This window comes from Callithrix jacchus, chromosome 11, assembly GCF_049354715.1.
Source record: "Callithrix jacchus isolate 240 chromosome 11, calJac240_pri, whole genome shotgun sequence".
Taxonomy (NCBI): Eukaryota; Metazoa; Chordata; class Mammalia; order Primates; family Cebidae; genus Callithrix; species Callithrix jacchus.
Window position 1 is genome coordinate 64,752,385 of NC_133512.1, and position 22,651 is coordinate 64,775,035.

Below are 22,651 nucleotides of genomic sequence, written 5' to 3' on the forward strand. Positions count from 1 at the left end.
GATATTTTAACATTTTATGTTATTTGTAATTACATAGTAAATTGACATTAATTTTTAATTTTACTAATTTAGATTTGAGGATAGTTAAGTTCATGCTACAGAAACATTTAATCCTTATGCAAATATGTATTTCAATAATTACTGAATATGGAAGAATTTTTAATACATTATTTTAATAGACCATCTTGGAGCCAACAGATGTATTAAGATGTTCTGAGATGCATAGTGGCTCTTGGAATCTGTGGAAGAGACAACCTCAACTCTTTGATATGCTGCAAATATATTAATTTTGAAAACTGTTACAAATAATACTGGCATGTTTACAGATCTGAAATGGTTTAAAATGTGATTAAAAGTATTTTTTATGTTTGACCTACCAAAACTTAATTAAATTTCAGTATGATATCCAATTTTGTCATGTTTTCAGTTAGGAGACATTGCTTCACTGTTTTATGTGTTGCCATAATCAATAAAATAATTTTTGTGTTCCTGCTGTATATGAAAGTTTCGCTATGTTTGATACATAGTCATAGGGTGTTATAAATAAAATTTGATCAAAACCGTTTGTATAAGCTGGTATGAATTTCAAAATATACCTGATAAAAATATAACAATTTTAATGTAAGTAAAAATAGTTTCAAAAATTGATCTTAAACAAAATAAAGTTGCTTTTAAACATAATTATTTTTTATGTAAAAATTATTTTAATTAACTGTTGAAAATAATTTTATGCATATTTTCAAAAATGGTCAGCAACCTAATGAAATATAAACTATGTGAGAGGTTCCTAACTGACATCATAATTAGGCAGAATAATTTGTTTAAAGAAAGCTGAAAACGGATAACATTAATAAGCGTTCATTAAAGATCTTTATACCTTTAAACCATACTATACTGTTTTTAAAACTAAAGGCTACGTGCAGGAATGGAAAATAGGACATTGAATTAAGTCTCATAGATGCATATTTTTTTAATTACAACCTGTTGAGATCCAATACAAAGGAGATATTGAATTGCAGAAATACATTATTGTTATACTTTGACTATACCATTGAAGGTACTGTATCTTTGAATTCACAGGATCCACAAGAGTTTTAAAATTTGTTTTCTCCTTTAGAAGTTAGTATCCTTTCTGGAGAAGACACTAAGGGAAGCATAATTCTTTTAATCTTTTTAGTCTAAGTAAAAATCTCAAAGTCAAGGGCTACACATATTCAGCAGTGCTTATTCTACTTTGATTTTAAAGCTTTATATGAAGTTATTATTGATAGAGTAGTTATTTTCTCTTTCTTGATAAAGAATGTGGTTTAATTTAAATGAGTAGCATTAGAGGCACTCCAGATACAACTATGTTATATCCCTCATAATCAGATTCAAATCATCACTTTGATTCTCCTCTTTTAAACTATAGAAATGAAATTTGTTTATTTGCTTGCTTGTTTATTTCTGTTTGTGATCTCAAATAATTAAAATTATTTTATTCATTTGTTTTCATACTCTTGGATGTTATATAGTATTTTCCTGAAAACTCTGCTTAACATGCCTTATAAACTGTAATTGTCTTTAAAACCATTATTTTCGGGCCGGGAGCGATGGCTCACACCTGTAATCCCAGCACTTTGGGAGGCTGAGGCGGGTGGATCATGAGGTCAAGAGATTGAGACCATCCTGGTCAACATGGTGAAACCCCGTCTCTACTAAAAATACAAAAATTAGCTGGGTATGGTGGTGCACGCCTGTAGTCCTAGCTACTCAGGAGGCTGAGGCAGGAGAATTGCTTGAACCCAGGAGGTGGAGGTTGCGGTGAGCCAAGATCGCGCCATTGCACTCCAGCCTGGGTAACAAGAGCGAAACTCCGTCTCAAAAAAAACAAAAAAAAAACAATTTTTTTTTGTACTTAAATTGGGTTTTAATAGAAAATTAAGACAAATTGAATACGATGATATTTAAGTGGCTAACACTAATGGATCACTTACTGTGTACTGGGCATGGTATTGTGCTTTACATCATGGTTTCTTAGTCCTTACAACCAATAAATCAAATACCCTTGTTATCCACAATTTTAGTTGAGAAACATGAGCCACAGTGTGGTTAAGTAACTGGCCCATGGATAAACAGAAAGCAAGTGACAGACCTGGTCTTTGTGCCTATGTGCTTAGCTACCACGCTTTAGACATGTCCCAGAAGAGTTAGGGAAGATAGAACCTGGGATATATGGAAGTGTAGGTAATAGAAACTTGTTTTACCTTATACAACAAAGCAGTCATATAAGGTACAAATAATGGAACTTATGATGTCAATTTATCTATAAAACTAATAAATTTGTTTTAAAAGTTATTTTTAACTTTCTCAAAAGCAGAGCTAAACCAAATATAGGAATATTTACTGAGTTAGAGTCTTGAGAACTTTTGAATTTCTGGTAGAAGCTGGTAGATTATGGCAAAATTCAGATTTCTCCTATGAATAACTATTTTCCAGACATACAGCTCTTTTCTGGGCCAGAAGCCCCAAGAATGAGCATGTGCAAACTTATTCTGTAATGTTTACCTTATAATGACACAATTAGAAATACAAGTGGATAGGAAAAATTGCATTTGAAGCTTGTTAAAACAAGATGAAATGCATGAATATATGTCATCATCACTAGAAGTATAAACAATGATCACTAAAGAACTATTACTGCTAAGAGCGCTGGACAGTCCTTCTATTGTTGAAAGAAAAGGTGCCTTTTTGTTTGCATAGTCATCATCAGTTGTTGAATTTAAAATGTTAGTTACTAATAGTTGCAGAGTTGGTTCAAGCACCATGGAATTCAAATCTGATACGAAGACTTGCTTCCTAAATTCCACATGTGATGCTAAGTTCCTTTTACATGCTGCCTATTTGTGTTCCCAGATAGTGTTATGTTTATGAAGTGAATTATTTAAATTTCTTCTCCTATTTCTCTAGGGTGTTTATTTCCTTAAGGTGTTTCATTAAAGAGTGAAGAAAGAAATACATAGTGTTAACATGTTTAGCACATCTCTTTTAAAAAAAAGTAAGGCTATATAGGATTCATTTAACCCATTGTAAGTGTTTTGATCTCAACAGCACATGTGTTCCTGGAGAATTTATGTGAATATGGAATTCAAGGTCATAGTTTTCCTGCTATGTGTGGTTTTTTATATTTAAAAGTTTACTGTTAAATATGGAGTTGCTAGTAGATTTGATGGCATTTCTTTTTCCATTTATGTAAAAGTGTTAGGATTTTTATGAAGAATCCTTATAATTTTTCTGCAGCATACGTCTCAAAAACACAATTTAATTACTTCATAACTATTTACTAGTTTCCAATAGTTACAACCTTAAGATTCTAAACTAAGTATATATAACCCCATGTTATAATTTTGACTTAGTGTAGAACTTACTGAAATGCTGTATTTTATATATAAGCGGTTTTCTATAAGCAGGCTTATATAGTTTTACATATTGTCAACTATAACCTCTGCATGTTGTTTTGATAAGCTGAAATCCCTGCCTCACAGTCTGATATGTATTAAGTAATACAAAAACCTTTTCTCTCCTTTAACTAATTTTTTTCAGTAAATATTTTAACTGGAAAATTAAAATACACATGTGAAGATTATGAAAAATATGACTCCCACACAGGTTGATAAATAAAAAGAAATTCTGTTTTACATATTTGCCTGTCTTTCCTATCTAGATGTTGTACTCTTCTCTTTGAGCATCTCTGCATTGTTCTTATGTTACAAGAAGTGCTGCTGAAACAAATGCCATGGTATTTTAAAATATGATAAAGTAGGCGCGAGGCACAGTGGCTCACGCCTGTAATCCCAGTACTCTGGGAGGTTGAGGCAGGATGATCTCTTGAGGCCAAGAGTTCAAGAGCAGACCAGCCTGGTCAAAATGGTGAGATCCCATCTGTACAAAAAAAAAAAAAAAAATAGCTTGGCATGGTGACACATGCCTGTAGTCTCAGCTCTTCAGGAAGCTTAGGCAGGTGGAAGTCCAGGCTGCCCTGAGCTGTGGTCATGCCACTGCACTCTAGCTTCATAGATAGAGACCCTATCTATCTCTAAATAAAAGGAAAAATAAATAATAAATATATCATAAAATACCTGTATTGCTTTGAAAAACAAGTTTCCAAGTGCACAATTATTTATATTGATACAGAGACCATGGTGCCACTTAGTTTGTAAAATAAAACATTCTGTACATTTTATTATGCATAATTATTTTTTAAAGATTCAAATCCATTTATTGTTCACATAGGCAGAATATTTATAATATTAGATATAATAAATCCTGGGAACATATTAAATGGACATATAATTCAACAGCTAAATGAATAATTAACATGAATTTCAGGAAAGAATAAATTAAAATTTTTGGATACTTGCCAAAACATTACTTAGCTTTGATAAAAATGACATTTCTAAAAAATAAAAGGGCTTAACTAAATTAGAAATAAGAATATCTCAATAATAAAAACATAGTTAATCCTTATTTCATTATTTCAAGAAAATATAGTAATTTTACCTTCATGATTGCAATAATTCCTACACTGCTTTATTCAAGTCTCTTCATAATAAAAAGCAGAAATACCTAAGAGGCACATATCAGAATATTTGAGGCAGATGCTTTTGAGTTTTAAAAAACAACTGATTTGTGTCTTTATGCAGACATTAAAATTTGACAAAATATTTTATAATTCTCCAAAAGCATATTATGAGATTATCTTGGTCATGAAAACGTGCGTGCGTTAAAATGTTCCCAAGAGTATAAGAATTTGAAAAAGAAAATACTGAAACTTTGGACTGTGGATTAATCTGATTTGAGGAAAGATCAAGTTTGATTATGTTGTTAGTACTTTCTCTGATCCTGCGAACTGATAAGTATCAATTGTTGCTTTGAACAGCAAACTGATGTGAGATTTAGAATGAGGAAAATGAACATCAATAAATTAACAGTAGTATTTTATTAAATTTTTATAAATGTGTTAACAACTTGAGCAGTTTAGACCTTGAAGGCACTTTATTTCTTTGGGACTTCTTTACAACTTAAACATTATTTTGTTATTACTGTTATGGTCAGGAAAAAAATGAAACCCATAATATTAAACCTTACACACATGTATTCTAAAATCTCACTATTATATTATTTTCTTTGAGTTCGTTAAAGGTAAGATCTGACAGAATGTTATTTGGCTATAAGTACATGCCCATAAGGCATGCAAACGCAAGTAAAATGTTAACAGTGGTGCTTTGTTGAACAGGGATTATAAAGCAATATACTTTCAGTGTATTTTAGAAATGCAAACATAATGTTTAAATCACTGCAAAATAAAAATCTAGGTATTGTAATTTATATATACTGATAAGTAGCTTAGCTCAGCTCTGCAACTAATTACTGATGATAGTTGTAACTTGGTGTGTGGAGAAATATCATTGGCTATCATAAGGAGGTTTGGAAGTAGATTAGCATTTAATCAAATATAAGACTCTTCCTGATCTCTGAAGAGTCAGATGGCCTTCCAGACTCTTTTAGAATATATCAATTGATGGAGAATGTATGGCATCTGAAGACAATGAAGTCCATTAATGGACAATTAGGCTTTCAACAAATAATTGCTATATTACTAAAGTAGTGGGACATTTTATATGCCTATTAGAAAATACACAGAGGAGAAACTTAGAGAGGATGGAATAAATTTAAGTGAAAATTCCAGCATTCCAAGCTCTATTCTGTGGACCTTTTAACATACGACTTGAGTCCTCCTTTGATATTATTGCACTTGATCAATGGAATATACAATATCCCCTGTAACATAAAACTTCTCATTTGCTTGTCTATGTTACCTCTTTGGCTTTCAAGTTTTTTCTATAATCCTTTTTTTTGTGAAGTCCACAGACCTGCCATGAAGTAATGTTACCAATAATTGATCAGTCTTGTGCATCCTACAGGAAAACCATATAATCAAACAATAGCTCAAAAATATGAGCAGCAATTTGGCCAAGTGAGTTAATACAGATATTGCTTTTAATTTTGAGATAGGCATATTTCCTTGTGCTTCCTGAATTGGGTTAAAACTTTCTCAAGTGACTTTATGTGTACCTCTAAGGCATAAAGAACAAATAGCTCTTTATAAAATTAAAAAATCAGGGATTCTTTTCTTCCTTTCCCAAACCTACACACACACACACACACACACACAAACACGCACACACACAAACACGCACACACACGCGCGCACACATGCGCACACACACACTTGAGAAAGAATCCTAAATCTAAGAGTTCTAGATTTTCACGCATGAAGACATCTATTTTAATTATTGCTCTATGCAAAGAAGCAATTTTTTCACACTAATAGTACCTTATCCTGCCTTAATGACTTTTGGAACAAACGCATAGGAATAAATAAGGCAAATCAATGAAGTTCACACATAAAAGTTTATATCTCTTGCTCCTCAAATAAATTTTTTGATGAGTTACCATCCATCTAATAAGTTCTGGACTCTTTGTGTTCCTTAGGGAAATGGCACAAGGCCGTCTTGATGTTAGATTAGCATTTGAATCTCTGATTTAGTGAAACACTGTGTAAAAATCTCTCATAATCAGAACACTCCCTATTGGCTCCACATCTGAAGATCCCCAAGAGTGCTGTTTGTATCAGGGAACATCTGGAATAGATTATATGCAGTTAATTGGCTCCAGGTCAAGCTTGTTACAGACAGTAGCATGCAGTATAACCTAGGCAATTCACTAAATCCACCCACTTTAGGTTAAATCACACCTACTTCTCTTTATAATTCCTCCCAGATGCACAACATACACACATATGTGCACACAACCCCCCCCCCCACACACACACAAGAAGGTAGCAAAATATCAATAGAGTAGGGAAGAGATTGTTGGCAAGACATTTAACCCATACTTTATCTCAATTAAAAGATTAACTATTGAATTTATAGGACTGTTGGGAAGAAAAACAAAGAATCAGGACCAGCAGATTGTAGGGCTTGACTGTTTTATAGTAGAAAAATATATAAAGGTTGTAATTTTAAGTTCCAGCAGTTTCAGGATTTTTGCTTTATTTTGTTCCTCCAAGTACAGGTTCAGCACACATAGGTACTTCTCAGAATGTCTTAGTAGTAAGGAAAGCAGCGCTTTGATTTTTAACTTATTTAACAATATTAATGAGTTGGGTTACAAGGAACAGTATGACTACTGTTCATTGAAAACCGAAACATCAATCTTCTTAACTTACGATGTTAGAGGCACAGGGCATGTCTTAGCGATTAATGACCAGTTGGAGGAGTAGATATCTCAATGCATAGCCAGGAACCATTAACCCCAACTAGCCATTAAATCCCAGGAAATGTCCTGCACTGAGGTAATTATTGCTAATAAAATGCACATATGGAAAGTTCTCTCTCTTTTGCCTATGAATATAAACATACATTCACATTACATGCATTGTTACGTCATAAAAAAGTATTTTACATGTTCAGAAGCTAAAAAAACTACGTGTAATGAGAAATTTAATATACTCAGTCTCTACATTCATTTTACCTTTCACTTTTTTCAGGGGGTATGGGTAGGAGGGAGAATACATGTTTGTATGCCAAGGCTGTGAGTCTGCTGCAATTAGATATCAGTGTACTGCTAATAATGTGAATACAGGAAAGAATAGAAGGAACAGGGTGATGGGATTAGAGAAGCATTGCTGAATGTGGGTGGAACAGCATGCCTGATCAATACCAAAAGGCAGTATGCAGTGACCACATGCACTGTTTTGAGTCATAGTATATTAGGTAGGAGAACATGCTTGAGGCAAATTTAAGAGTTAACTCAAGATTCTCTTTGGTGTCCTTCTCTTCTATGCCACTGAATTATGTCACACTCTTCTTCTCCTCATAGTCATATAACCAAGTCTGTCACACTGCCTGCCTCACTGCTCAGGAGTCCTTAACCAAGCTTCACTGTTTCCTGGAACTGTCTCTGCTTTTCCATTCTTTCTCTGTCCTCATGAAAGTATAATTGTCTTGTTTAAGCCTATACGATACTTCTTCTAGGTGTCTTGCATAGCATATCATAAATGTCTCTATTTAGATTTATTTTATGGCACTTTATTTGTGTATAATCAACCATTCCCTTCAGAAAAATAATCTTATTCATTTCCTCACCTTATACATTGTCAGTGTTTAGATATGGTGCCAATGACTGATAAGAAATATATATAAGTAAACATATGTTAGGTATATTCAAAAACCATCAGAAGTTATGTAAATATATCTATATTAACATATGCATATTTAAAACTTGTGTTGGAATTTGTATAAAAGCAGTAAAATTTTAAGGATAATCTGTAAGTGGTATAAATGACAAACTAACAAGTTGCAAGAATGCATTGAGATTGAATGATTCAAAACTCATATATTCAAATATAATCTGATAATTTTTTTCTGTAGATCAGCTAAAGTGACTGTTTTGTGGCAACGGCATTAATGTGTTCCAACTGGCTTTGAAATAATATAATTTTTAGGACTTTATTGTATGTTATTAAAAATGATTTATTAAAATATGCATAATTGAAATTTCTAAAACTAAAATTTTCACAAAGTGCTGCTGATGGTATAGGTTTTTTAGACAGAAAGACATTTCTTTTTGACCAAAATTTTATCTAATTAGGTGGATACTTCAGGAAATGTTAATTAAATGTGAATAAAATAAAATATGTAATATTTTCTATATTTAATAAAACATAATTGAAAGACTGTCTAAATCAACTTGATGGTTTGCCTACGCAGTAACTGTGTAAAAGCAGAATTTAATGTTGGTAGATTATATACAAAGAATAATTTAGTACTTCTTATAGGTATCTTTGAGTGTAATAAAAATAATTTATTAGACACTTATGTTTAATATTTCATGAAGAAATTCAACATAAAATTTGAAGTCTATCCTTAAATATTTATCATGTATAAAAATAATACAGATCAAAATTTGATTTTATTTCACTTCCCGAGACCTAACTACTGAGATTTAAGGCAACTGAAAACTTAATATTCAAAGTCTGGGAGACATTTTAGTACAGTGAAGAGCTGATCTCACTTAAGAAAAATTCATCCTTTATTAGGCCTTCTCTCTTTTTGTTTTAACTGTATATTTATTTTTATTTTTAATGTCCAGAATGTGTAATATAAGGACCGGAGCCTCCTCCTGGACTCAATTATATAAATTCTCGATTGGTTTGTGAGGCCAATAGGGATATTTTGCTTGTTTAATTTGGTTTCTGGGAAACCTTCGTTAAAGTCCTCAATGGTAATCTGTTCAAATGGAATTAAGTTCTTGATCTTCTCCATCTGTTTCTCATATTCTGCAATCCTGGCCTTTGAGAGAGGCACCCACTTAGCACAAGACTTCACATCTTCTTTTTCTACAGCATCCACCTGGGCAATATATTATCCTCTGGTACAAGAATCTTCAGGGCATTAAACTTCTTCTCAAAGTCATCCTCCAAGCCTGCCTTGGCCACATTGGTCTTGTAGTAAGCCCAGTTGATAGCTGGTGGATTCTCAGGTAAAGTAGCCAACCTGGAGGTGAGGGTCTCATTGCAGGATTTCAGGGAATTAGCAATGGCCTTTTGGTTTTGGGGTATGGTCTCCCCAAAAGCTATTCAGTCAATGGTTTTTAGAGAAAGCTTCACCCAGCCATCTTGGGATCCTTCACTGACCCCAGCTGCCCAAAGTTCATAGCAGCTAGGCCTTATCTTAAAACTAAACCATATAGGCATACAATATTTATTTTCAATATTAACTAATTAGAAAATTACTTAAAGTCTAATACTCTTTTATTATGACCTAAGCTATCACCAAAAAATCTATCATCAAAGAAATTTTTGATTCTGTGGTCTACTTCCTATTAAGACAGCAGGAAGTTAATTAACATGAAAGAGAAGTTGAAGACTCTAGCAGGAGTTGATGATCACTAGATTCTACCACAATGCAAAGCACCCGAAGACTTAGGTGTGAAAAAAGCAGAGTCTAGCTAAAGTTCTGATCATGTGTTGATTTCAACCATCTCTTACTTGCCATGTAACCCTGGAAGAATTATTTAACTCTGTACCTCAATTTTGTTTCATCAGTGAAATGAGATAAATAATTACCCACCCTTTATGACTGTTTTTAAATTAAATCATTTAATCTATATAAAGCACTTTTTTAAAAAAGTATTGGGTACGTATAAATGGTCAATAAATATGATTTGTAACTTTTATTGCCAGACTTAGTTTGGAATACAAGTTTTGATTTACTCAACATCTTATGGAAAACAATCAAGTCAGCTTATTTATGGCAACCCAGTTAATTACCACCTCCTCCCTCTTATAAACCCTTATATTTTACAATTTGTTTTTCTATTGAGTACTCCCCTGTGTGGAATAATATAGGGTTCAGGTAAGATTGCATTGTTCCAGGCCTAACATCTATACTGGGGCCCTGAGAAAATTGAATTTAGCTTCTCACATTTAAGTGGAATTTTAAAATGTCTCGTAACTCAGAAACAAGACAACTTGTCTCAACATGACAGCTTTTGTCTGTTTTAGTTGGCAGATCTTATTTGGGGATGATATGGGGCAAGTGTAGGCTTCTACCAGTGAAAGTGTTCTCATCTGATCAAATAATTCAAGTTATGGAAAAAGTTGTTTCTTCAGATATTTGCTTAAACAAAACACAAAAACAACTTTAGTCAAGGAAAAAGTGTTAAATAACAAAATAGTTTAAATTCTAGTGGTACATTTATTTCTACATCTGAGCAAAGCCTGTCCTTAATTTTATTCCCCAATTCTGATTCATTTCTGTTATAACTATTATGTAAGAGCAAAAAATGAGAGATGGAAACATTATTTTTAAAATTCTATCTACATCCAGAAAATTATAATTTACTAATTTAAGAAAAATCTGCCAACTACTCTCTTAAGATTTTTTTTTAATTTTTTTTAGATTAAATTAACACTGTTTGAAAGTGAACACTGTTTTCATCATGAATGCTAATAAAGACGAGAGACTGAAGGCCAGAAGCCAAGATTTTCACCTTTTTCATGCTTTGATGATGCTAAGCATGACCATGCTATTTCTTCCTGTCATTGGCACTTCTAAGCAAAATATTCCAAGACTCCAGCTAACCTACAAAGGTAAATATATGAATATTTTCCAAATTGTTTATTACTACTTTTAAATGTCTTTTTTGATTGCTATCTTTTTTTCTATTTAGAAAATCATATTGACTTCTGTGAAATGTTTACACTGTTAGCATCATTTCATAAAAATAGAATTATAGAACACAAACCCCAATTATTTATTTTTGTGAGTAAAAGGATGCTAAAGCTATTCAAGTACCCTTTCAGCCCACTATTTATAATAATCCATTTGATCTGCAAGGGGTAATCAGTTTTGTATTAAAACAAAACATCCCTAAAAGTAGAAAAATGTTAACTAATTTCACATAACTCTTACAAATTAGTTTCTTCCTAGTTAGAGCAGAATTTTTAAAAACACAGTAAGATATTTTCAAAAAGAATTTAACACAGCAGGATAGCTTCAAGTTCTCAACTATATATGTATTTTATAATAGAAAAAGACAATGTGAAAGGTTTAAAATATAAATAGATGAAAAACTTTGCTAAGAAATGAAATCTGCTAAGCTAGTTGTTTTTAAATGTTTGATATAAAAGCAAAGTTTATGCAAATTATGGTTGGTCACCTTTGTGTGTTTCTGTGTCCAGTTTCATGCCCAAAGATTTTTTTACTTTAGTTTTCCTTTATGATGTACTCTGGTCTTTATTAATACCTCAAGAAACAAAAGGGATATACAGAGAATCAAACTTCTTTATTTCTGAATATGATAGGCAAAAACTATACTGGCAATTTGAATATATCTTTAAGATGATATTTTATAGACAAAATACCAATAATAAAAGAAAATTAGATGTCAAATCTAAGTAAGAGTAAGTTGAATTAGCACATTATATCCATTACAAATCTTATATTTGGTATTTGTTAAGAATGTATATGTCATGTACTAAAACATTAATTTATATATTTTCGAGTTTTTATGTGTTTATATGTATCAAACTCATTTAAATTCAAAGATTTTTTTATAATCTAAGATGTTTTTATCTGGGAAAATTGATTACATTATGAAATATAATTTATTGATATATTTTTATCGCTGATTAAAACCTTTTTTTTTTTGAGATAAAGTCTCACTCTGTTGCCCATACTGGAGGGCACGGCATGATCTCGGCTCACTGCAGCCTCCACCTCCCAGTTTCAAGCAATTATCCCACCTCAACTTTCCAAGTAGCTGGGATTACAGGTGCTACGTTCGGCTAATTTTTGTATTTTTAATAGAGACAGGGTTTCACCATGTTGGCCAGATGGTCTCAAACTCCTAAACTCAAGTGATCCATGCACCTTGGCCTCCAAAAGTGCTAGAATTACAGGCATTAGCCACCATGCCTGGCAATAATCAATAACTAAAACCTGTGTTGAGTGTCGTCCATTTCTTAATTACAGATCTATTCAATATTCTGTCATTCCCCCAAAATTATCTTAGTTTAAAATGAACATTACCAGTTATAGTAAGGTTTAGACTCTAAATAAAAAACACAGTCAAGGCTTTTAACCAGTTCAGTGTAAAAAGTACTGAATTATACCTCCTGCCATAAACAACTATTCAACTAGATAAACTATATGAAGCAACTACTCTTAAACATTGAGCAATAGGCAGCAAAGATGAAAGGAAGAAGCCACCACTGATGCATGCCTATAATGCCAGCTATTCAAGGGGCTGAAGCAAGAGGATTGCTTGAGCCCAGGAGTTTAACTTCAATGACTGGGATTGCATCACTGTATGCAAGACCCTGTCTCAAAAAAAAAGAAAATCCACTTAAAGGTGGGACTCCAAAAGGATTTGGGGCAAACAGGGAATTTGTGAGCTGAGTCAAGATACTGAGCTGAAATATCGGAGGTCAAGGATTACCGAATGATATAGGAGTTCTGCTCACTCAGAATTTTAAAACTTCACTAAAACATGGGGCACTCAGGTGACATGCTGCAAGGGTCATTTTTTTAACTTTTAAGTTCAGGGGTGCATGCCCAGGTTTGTTACATGGGTAAGTTGTGTCATGGATTTTTGTTGTGCAGATTATTTCATCAACCAGGTATCAAGCCTAGTACCCATTAGTTACTTTTTAAATCCTCTCCCTCCTCCCTTCCTCTACCCTCTGATAGTCTCCATCTATGTGTCCAGGTGTTGTCATCAGTTAGTTCCCACTTATAAGTGAGAACATGTGGTATTTGGTTTTCTTTTCCTACATTAGTTTGCTAAGGATAATGACCTCCAGCTCTATGCTAGTCCCTGCAAAGGATATGTTCTCATTTTTTATGGCTGCATAGTATTCCAGGGTATATAAGTACCACATTTTCTTTGTTCAGTCTATCATTGATGGGCATTTAGGTTGATTCCATGACTTTGCTAATGTTAATAGTGCTGCAATGAACATAAAAATGCATGTGTCTTTATAACAGAATGACATATGTTGGTGGTATATACCCACTAATGGGATTGCTAGGTCTAATGGCATTTCTGTTTCCAGATTTTTAATGAATTGCCAAACTGTCTTCCACAGTGGTTGAACTAATTTACACTCCCACTGACAGTGTATAAGCATTTCGTTTTCTCCACAACCTTGCCAGCAACTGCTATTTTTAACTTTTTAACAATAGCAATTCTGACTGGTGTGAGATGGTATCTTGTTGTGGTTTTGATTTGTATTTCTGTAATAATCAGTGAGGCTGAGCTTTTATTCACGATTGTTGGCCACATGTGTGTGTTCTTTTGAAAAGTGTCTGTTTATGTCCTTTGACCACTTTTAGTGGGGTTGTTTATTTAAAACTATAAAAACTCTGGAAGACAACCTAGGCAATACGGTTCAGCACATAGGCATGAGCAAAGATTTCATGATGAAGATGCCAAAAGCAATTCCAACAAAAGCAAAAATTGACAAATGGGATCTAATTAAACAAAAGAGCATCTGAACAGGAAAATAAACTATCAACACACAGTTGACAGTGAATAAACAGGCTTGAGTCAACAGACAACCAACAGAATCAGAGAAAATTGTTGCAAAGTATGTATCTGACAAAGATCTATTATAAAGCATCTATGAAAACCTTAAACAAATTTACAAGGCTCATATTGTAAGAGCTCAGCTGTTCTATTCCTACTGTAATGGATACTTTAGTCCTGTCTTTAAAAATATGAAAATAAGCCTCAAAAGGATCGGACTGATCTTCCAGTAAACTCAAATATCTGCCAGTAAACTCAAATATCTGCCAGAAAGCAAAATCATAACAATTTTTAAAATAAGAAAACCCAAGTCAACCCTGTCCTCAACAATGTAGTGTCCATAATGTCAAGATACAATAAAAATTACTAGGCATACAAAGAAACAGAATATTTTAATGATAATAAGAAAACATGCAGTTTATGGAAGGCAAATCTGAGTTGATGCACATGTTCACATTAGAAGATAAAGACTTTAAAATCACTATTATAAATAAGTTCAAGAATGTAAAATACAATGCTATCAAAAGGAATAAGCAGATATGGAATCTCAACAGAGAATTGAGATGTAGAAAAATTAAATAAAAACTCTAGTAATGAAAATTATATCTGAAATTAAAAATTTACTGCAAGAATTAAAGATTGGAGTTAGCAGAAGAACATTCAGTAAACCTAAAGTTAGAGAAATAAGAATCATCCAATATAAAGAATGCTTGAGTTTTTTACGTATCAATTTGTAATACATTCCATTAAACCAAAGCCATATCTAGAAAGCTCTTTTGTATTCCTTATGCTCTTTGTGTGATTGTCATGGGTTATCTTTAAATTCTTAGAAGCTCTATTGTTTAAAAAAAATTTTTTTTTGAGACTCTTGCTCCATCTCCCATGCTGGAGTACAGTGGCAAGATCTTGGCTCACTGCAGCCTTGGCCTCCTAGCCTCAACTAATCCCCCCACCACAGCCTGCTGAGTGGCTGGGACTACAAGCCTGAGCCCTCAGGCATGGCTAGTTTTTGTATTTTTTGTAGAGACAGTGTTTCACTGTGTTGCTCAGGTTGGTCTCGTGGGCTCAAGCAATCTGCCTGTCTCAGCCTCCCAAAATGCTGGATTACAAGAGTGAGCCACCTTACCTGGGTAAAAGATAATCTTTAAAGCCACGGATTTTAGGTTTTGTTACATCAGTGCCCATTTCTAAAACCAAGGTGTAATTTGGATGACTGTTGCTGTATAACAAGCCATCATAAAATTAATTGCATTAATAAAACAACAATTACCATATCTATCCGTTTTTCTGGGTCAAGAATTTGGAAAGGCTTAGCTGAGTAGTTCTGGTTTGTACTCTTTAATTAGGTTGTAATCAACAATTGCTGGAGTTTTAACAGTAAGAATCTGGCTGGCATGTCTCCCTTTATGTAACCTCAGGATTCTCTGAGGGATTCTTTTCACATTGGTAGTTTGGGCTTGTTCAGGGCCTCAAGTGCATATGAAAACAAAAAGATGAAATTGCATTCCATTTTTATACCTAGCTTCAGAAGTTACATGGAATTAGTTGCAGAGTATTTTATTGGTTGAAATGTGAGAAAGCGTCACTAAGTTTTAAAAGGAGAGCACAAAGATTGTACTTCTCAGTGATAGTAGTGTCAAAGTCACATATGTAAGGAGCTGTGGCATGGGGGGTATTGTAGATATCACTATAAAATACAATCAGCCACAACTAAACTTTATATAATCTTTTACTTTTTATAAAAGAGACTTATTCAAATCAGTGTGGAAGGCAAATGGTGCAGGAACAATTTGCTATCAACATGGAAAAAAATGAACCTCAATCTTTACTCTATATCATACACAGAAAAAGGATTCAAAATGGATCATAGACCAAAAAGTGGAAGCTGAAATTCTAAAGCTTCTATAATAAAACATGGAATAATATCTTTGGAACCTCAGAGTAAGCAAAAATATCTTAGGACAGAAAAACGAATTTCCATAAATACTTTTTAAACTAGATTATCAGCAAAAGTAAGACAACATCTGTTTACCAATGACATCATTAAGAAGAGGAATAGGGAAGCTACAAAATATTCACAAAACATATCTGAGCAAAGACTTGAATATACAATACATACATGCATACATACATACATACATATATATAAAATAATTTATATGTATATACATACATGTGTTTATATACATATACAAGTATTTAAATACATATGTGTATACATGTCTATGAATATATATATATAAATTGTTATATATATATATCTTTCTTTGAAACAAAGATAATAAAAAAGTAAGTTTATATAGGGTAAAGTGCTTATTCAGACACTTCACAAACATAGACATGGCCAATAAACACATACAAATACTGGACCTCATAAGTCATTGGGTAAATACAAATTAATATTACAATGAAATACTCTTACGTATCTGTTGGAATAGCTAAAAATATGAAACACTGACTAGATCAAACATTGGCAAATCTGTGGAACAATTTGAGCTCGCAAACATTGCTAATGCGAGAGTTAAGTTGGAAACATTTTTGGCAATTGCTTATACTATTAAACATGCACTTACCATTCATTTAAGTTCCAGAACAGGTAAAACTAATCAATGGTTTAAAAATATTAGAACAGTTGTCTTTCTTGTTGGGGGCAGAGAGGATTGACTGAGAGGGACATGAGAGGAAATTTTCTGGGAGTATAGAAGTGTTTTCTATCTTGATAGAGATGGTGAATACCCAAGTGTACAGATGTGTCAAAACTCATTAAATTGCATAAAGTCTGTCCATTTGCCTATATATAAAATTGCCTAAAAAAGAAAAGGAGTAGAAAGCAAATATCAAAAGCCAAACAATTAAAAAAGGATATAGAAAGTTTGAACTAAAGGAATTGAAGACATACAAGGGGAAACTATGGTTTCTTACAGTGAATATCACAAAAACTGCATTGACAAATGTGGATAAAGCAAAAAAAAAATCACACTTGCAAATAAATTTTACTAATTGATAATATTCACTGAAGATTCATAATGAGCAAAACATTGACATAAGGACTGTATGTGAATTATCTCATTCCTATGCTGTGAGATGGGTATTATCATCCCTTTCCTATGTATGAGAAATTGAGCAATTTGCCAGGGTCACAAATTTAGTTCATGGCTTAACTCCTGGATCAATCCCAGGGTACTTAGAGCCTGAGATTCTAACCCTGCCTCTCTCACTATGAACATGAGTATTTCTTTCCTGAGGCACTTACCTGTCATAGTGAATAAATTTACAGAAGCATCATGCAGCTATTTGACTGAAACTGATGATGTGATTTTTCAATTGTCAACATTAAATGGGGTTGAAGAAGATTACATGTACTCTTTAAAATCACTGGGAAGTCAAAAGAGATTATTTGATTTTTGCGGGATTTTATACCCTTTGCTAAACTGACTTTTTTTTAAGTCAATTGTGGTAACTTGTTTTCATAATCAAATTTCATAGAAGAGTGATTCTCAATATTAACTCAAACATATAAATTATCATCTGAAACTAACAGCTTGCGTTAATGTATGTTTTTGGCCTTAGAGCCAACTCTATAAGAATTAATAATCTTCTTTTATTTATCTTTCTCTAAATTTTTATTTCTTCAGCACCTTGTTCTTATATATAAGGAGAATTGATACATTTCTCTTAGATTAAGTGCAAAAAAGTCTACTCTTTTGATGCTTCTTTTATTCAGTATCTGTTTGAAATTTATAATTTTTTCAGACGTTTTACAATGTCCACATATCAAAGGCTGGTAGTCAGTAGCAGAGACTGAATGCACGACAGAAATCCTAAGTATCTTCCAACACACCCTCAGCACACACTTCCCAACCAGCTCACCAACACTCTTAGTCATTTCTAGGTTGTATGCTAATAATAGAGTAGTCAACTTTGTTAAGAGAATTATTGATAATCCTTTCCTGCTCATAACACATGTCTTCTCAACCACTTTATGGAATGCAGGATCTTCATTTTAGAAATCATCAGTTGTTCAACAGTATGAAGCATATATTTCCCATTCACTTCCAAGAATTTCAAGTTTTTCTATCTACCTCTTCTTTATAAAGTCAAGTACTTTAGAAGGAAGGTAGCTCAAATCCTGACATACCATCTTTTAAAAGCTGCCTATTCCTGAATTTTAAAAAGCTATGACACAATTAATTTCGTGTTACTGTGAGGGAAATTGCTTATCTACCACATTCCTGCTTCTAAGATAAGAATCACAACATTGCGTTGGCATTTTCTGTTTTTCTCTAGTGACCACTTATTGACTTGAGATCAGCTGGTACTATCCTTTGCTTAGACAGTACTGAGAGTCTGAAATTCTGTGCTTGCACACTAACACACTGGTATTAAGTGAAGTTAAAAATAATCAGCCAGAAAAAAATTGATTTTTTTTTTTTTTTTTTTTTTTTGAGATGGAGTTTTGCTCTTGTTACCCAGGCTGGAATGCAATGGCACGATCTCGGCTAATTGCAACCTCTGCCTCCTGGGTTCAGGCAATTCTCCTGCCTCAGCCTCCTGAGTAGCTGGGATTACAGCCACGTGCCACCATGCCCAGCTAATCTTTTGTATTTTAGTAGAGATGCGGTTTCACCATGTTGACCAGGATGGTCTCGATCTCTTGACCTTGTGATCCACCCGCCTCGGCCTCCCAAAGTGCTGGGATTACAGTCATGAGCCACTGTGCCTGGCAATTTTGGTTTTAAAAATAATTAACTTTTATGAGCATAAAATCAGCTTTGCTTTTCATAATTCATGACCTCTCATTGTAAACCAAAGATGCAGGCAATATCTCTGGTAGTAGAGTTAGCTGCTTGGAAAAGCTGCAAGATAATATTGAGGAATTATTTTTTTCCTTTCCTTTTTTTTTGAGAGGAAGTCTCGCTCTATTGCCAGGCTGGAGTTCAGTGGTGCAATCAGCTCACTGCAACCCCCGCCTTTGGGTTCAAGCAATTCTCCTGCCTCAGCCTTCTGGTTAGCTGGGACTACAGGCGTGTGCTACCACCCCAGCTAATTTTTGCATTTTTAGTAAAGGTGGGGTTTCACCATGTTGGCCAGGCTGGTCTCAATCTCTTGGTCTCGTGATCTGCCCGCCTTGGCCCACCTTTGCCTCCCAAAGCACTGGGATTACAGGCATGAGCCACCAGCCTATTGAGAGATTCTTTAAAGGATTTCTTAAAGAACAATAGCGTTGTAACAACCATTTTATCCAAAGAATGCTCTTTAATAAAGACTTAGCTTAAAACCTCTGAATCCATAGGAGCTTGCTTCTTTGGTTCTATTGTTAAATTTCCCTTCAGTTCATGTTGTGAATTCTTGCATATTTATGCCTATTTTTTCTGGTATAATAAGTAAGGAATCATGGAGGTCAGAATGCTTTATATTTCCAGATTTTGTATTATATGATTATTACATAAATATTGCCCTGCAAATTGGGCTTCTCATAGTGACTTCTACAGCTTATGTTGCAATTGTAAAAATAATTTTTGAGAGATGATCTTCTTAAATTGGACAATACTGTAAATATTTTCTATCTCACAATCATCACTAAGGACTTTGAATGTGTTGGGGATATTTATACTCAGAAATCACTGGTGTCTGTAACATTATTTGTTTGGAAAATACAAGAAGATGAGATAGGTATAAATCATCAGCAAGGAAAATAACTCATTGAATATTTACCATATATTCACCCATTCTACAAATATGTAATAAGGAATCACTATTTACCAGGCATTTGTTTTAGATAAAAGTCACTGTTTCATTTGAACTTATTTTTCAGTTAGGGAGACAAAGAGTAAACAAGGAAACAAATAGGTGAATATTATTTCAAATAATAGGTTATAGGTCCTATTAAAACTACAAAGCCGGAGAATGACTGGGCCCAGGTACCCTATTCAAATTTTATCATATATAAGTCTCACAACAATGTTTTCATACCCATTGTTTTCATACCCAATGTTTTCATTGTTATCATTTTATAGATAAGATATATGAGGTTTAGAATCTAAATCTCCTGCCCAAAAGCAAAAAGCTATTAAATAGCAGAAACAAGTTGTGTGCATGCATGTATCTAGTTCAAGGCCCATGTTATTGTCAACTCACCATGCCCTTGAGGAAAACATTACATTTTCAAGAGCATAAATTCGAAATATAAAAAATAAAAATTTTCACCATTGTTTATTTGGCAGCAAACTATTTTCAATAACTTCTAATAGTAGTAATTACATTTTACATCTCCAAAATTTCTTACATGGGTTTTTAATGACAAGAAAAACTTCAAATTTTCCTTTTGAATTTTTATCTGCCTATTTTACAACTAGGGGTTAATTTACCTGATAGAATGGTCCTTTGTTTTGTCAGAATCTTCTAAAAAATGAGTGAGTAAGGCTATATATTTTTCTACATTTACAAATTATTTAGCTGTGAAATTTAGCATGTGTCTCAAGTAGAGATTTCAGTTTTTTGACTCACCTAACTTGTTTGATTTGACTTGCCTAATAATATGTATGTTATCTGGATTTAGTATGATACAGCAGTGAATTGTTTAGCAAGAAAAAAGGGAGAATCACTATGGAGAAAAATGAATCAAGAAAGGGAGCACAGTACTTGTGGGAGTGTAGTGATCAAATGTGGTCAGGAAAGCACTCACTGAGAGAATGATTTTCACAAATGCTTAAGCAAGTCATGCACATATCTGGAATATTTTTGCAGAAAGAACATCAAGTGCAAAGGCCCTGGAGTGATAGTGTGTCTGGCATGTTTAAGGATCCTAAGGAAGATGCTATGGTTGAACAACCTGTGGGATAGGAGAAAGAAGAAATTGACTAAGTAGAGAATTAACAGAAGGGAGGAGGGATTAGTTCTACTGCTGGCATTTAGTCTGAGTATTATGGGATTCCACTGAAGAATTTTGAGCACAGTCTGACATGATCTGACTGTCAGAATAATAGAATCATTCTTATTTCTGTGCTGAGAATATACAGGAAGAAAGAAATAGAGAAATACGGAGCCAAGTCTGAGGCTGTTGTAATGATCCATGTGAGAATTAATGGTCTGTAGTACAAAGTGATAGGAGTGGAGAGGCAGGAGAAGAGAATACTACAATACAGCCAACAGGATTTGCTGATGAACTGAATACAAAGTCAGAGAGAAGTCAAATATGACTCCCTGGTTTTTGTGGGGTTTTTTTTCCTGGTCTTCAGGTGGAATTACCATTAATTAAAGTGGGAAATATTGTGGAAGAAGTAGTTTTGTGAAAAAGCACATGTGGACATATTCTGTTTGAGAAGGCTATTAGATATCTAAGTGAGATGCCAAGGAGGCATTTGAGTACATATATAACCCTGAAGTTCACGGAGATGTCAATTGGATATGTGCATTTTGTCATTAACAAACAGATATTTTTAAATCTACAAGACTGTCAAATATTTAAGGGATGAAGCAGAATTCAAAAAATTGACTTCTGCTCTACTATCAAGTCAGGAGATTGGAGAAAGGAATAATTAACTACAAAGTGAACTGAAAACAAATGTCCACATATATAGGAGAAAAATTAGGAGTTATAGTACAGAAGATGTTAAATGAAAAAAGTAAAAGGCAAGAGATAATCGGTGGTGTCAAATTCAGCTAATGCATCTAGAAGATGACAACTAAAAAGTAACATTAAATTTAAGTGAGCTCATTGTTGACTTTGATAAAAGCAGTGTCTGAGTATGCCAGCCAAAGCCTGATTAGGATGGATTATTGAGAGCATGGGACTGGAGACATTGAGTATAGATAATTCTCTTAAGGATATTTTTGATAATTGTAACATAGGCATTAGCTGGAGGAGCAAAGAAATCGAGAGACTCTTAGATGCAAGAAATAACAGCATATTTATATTTTAATTGAAATAATCTAGAAGAATAATTGATGATACAGGAGACATGCATATAATCTACATGTTTGAATGTATCGAAGAAATTATTGATGAGATTATTTTTCTAAAAACGGTATATTTAGAACATGTATTAATAGAATTGGCTTATTTTGAATAATATATATGTGTATATATATATATCAGTTCCAACTGTTGTTTAGAAGGGAAGCTAGGTTAAACATAAAAAAGAGTTCTAGAAGGAATATGTTTAAGTGTGATATAATGATACAGGCTGTAGGCACCATATATGTTTAGTAGATTAATATATAAATATTTGAAAACAAAAATCCAGAAAGATTAAATAATAACCCTAGGGTCACATAAGTAGATTATTTAAAAAAAAAACACTGATATTTGGATCTATGCTCACTGTTTTTTAGTTCAACAGTGTTTTCGCTAATAATGCAACTTACCTGTATGCAACCCCTTTATTTAATAATAATTAAAATCTGTTTAACATTGCATATAGAACACAGTTCTAAACATTATTGGTTTATGGAGCTTCACAGAGTGGTGGAAGTTATCCAATAATATAAGGTAATATATGATACGTACTGCCAT

General features: G+C 33.3%; 1 protein-coding gene across 3 annotated transcripts in view; it reads left to right on the forward strand.

The window, feature by feature from the left end:
- Positions 1–22,651, forward strand: part of SEMA3D (semaphorin 3D) — a 214,417-nt gene that overhangs the window by 63,601 nt on the left and 128,165 nt on the right. For all 3 annotated transcript variants that reach the window (XM_009002554.6, XM_078342090.1, XM_002751650.8), the window contains one exon: positions 11,007–11,197. In XM_009002554.6, coding sequence (XP_009000802.1) covers positions 11,047–11,197 — 151 coding nt within the window. In that variant the 5' untranslated portion in view covers positions 11,007–11,046. The remainder of the gene's footprint in view (positions 1–11,006; positions 11,198–22,651) is intronic.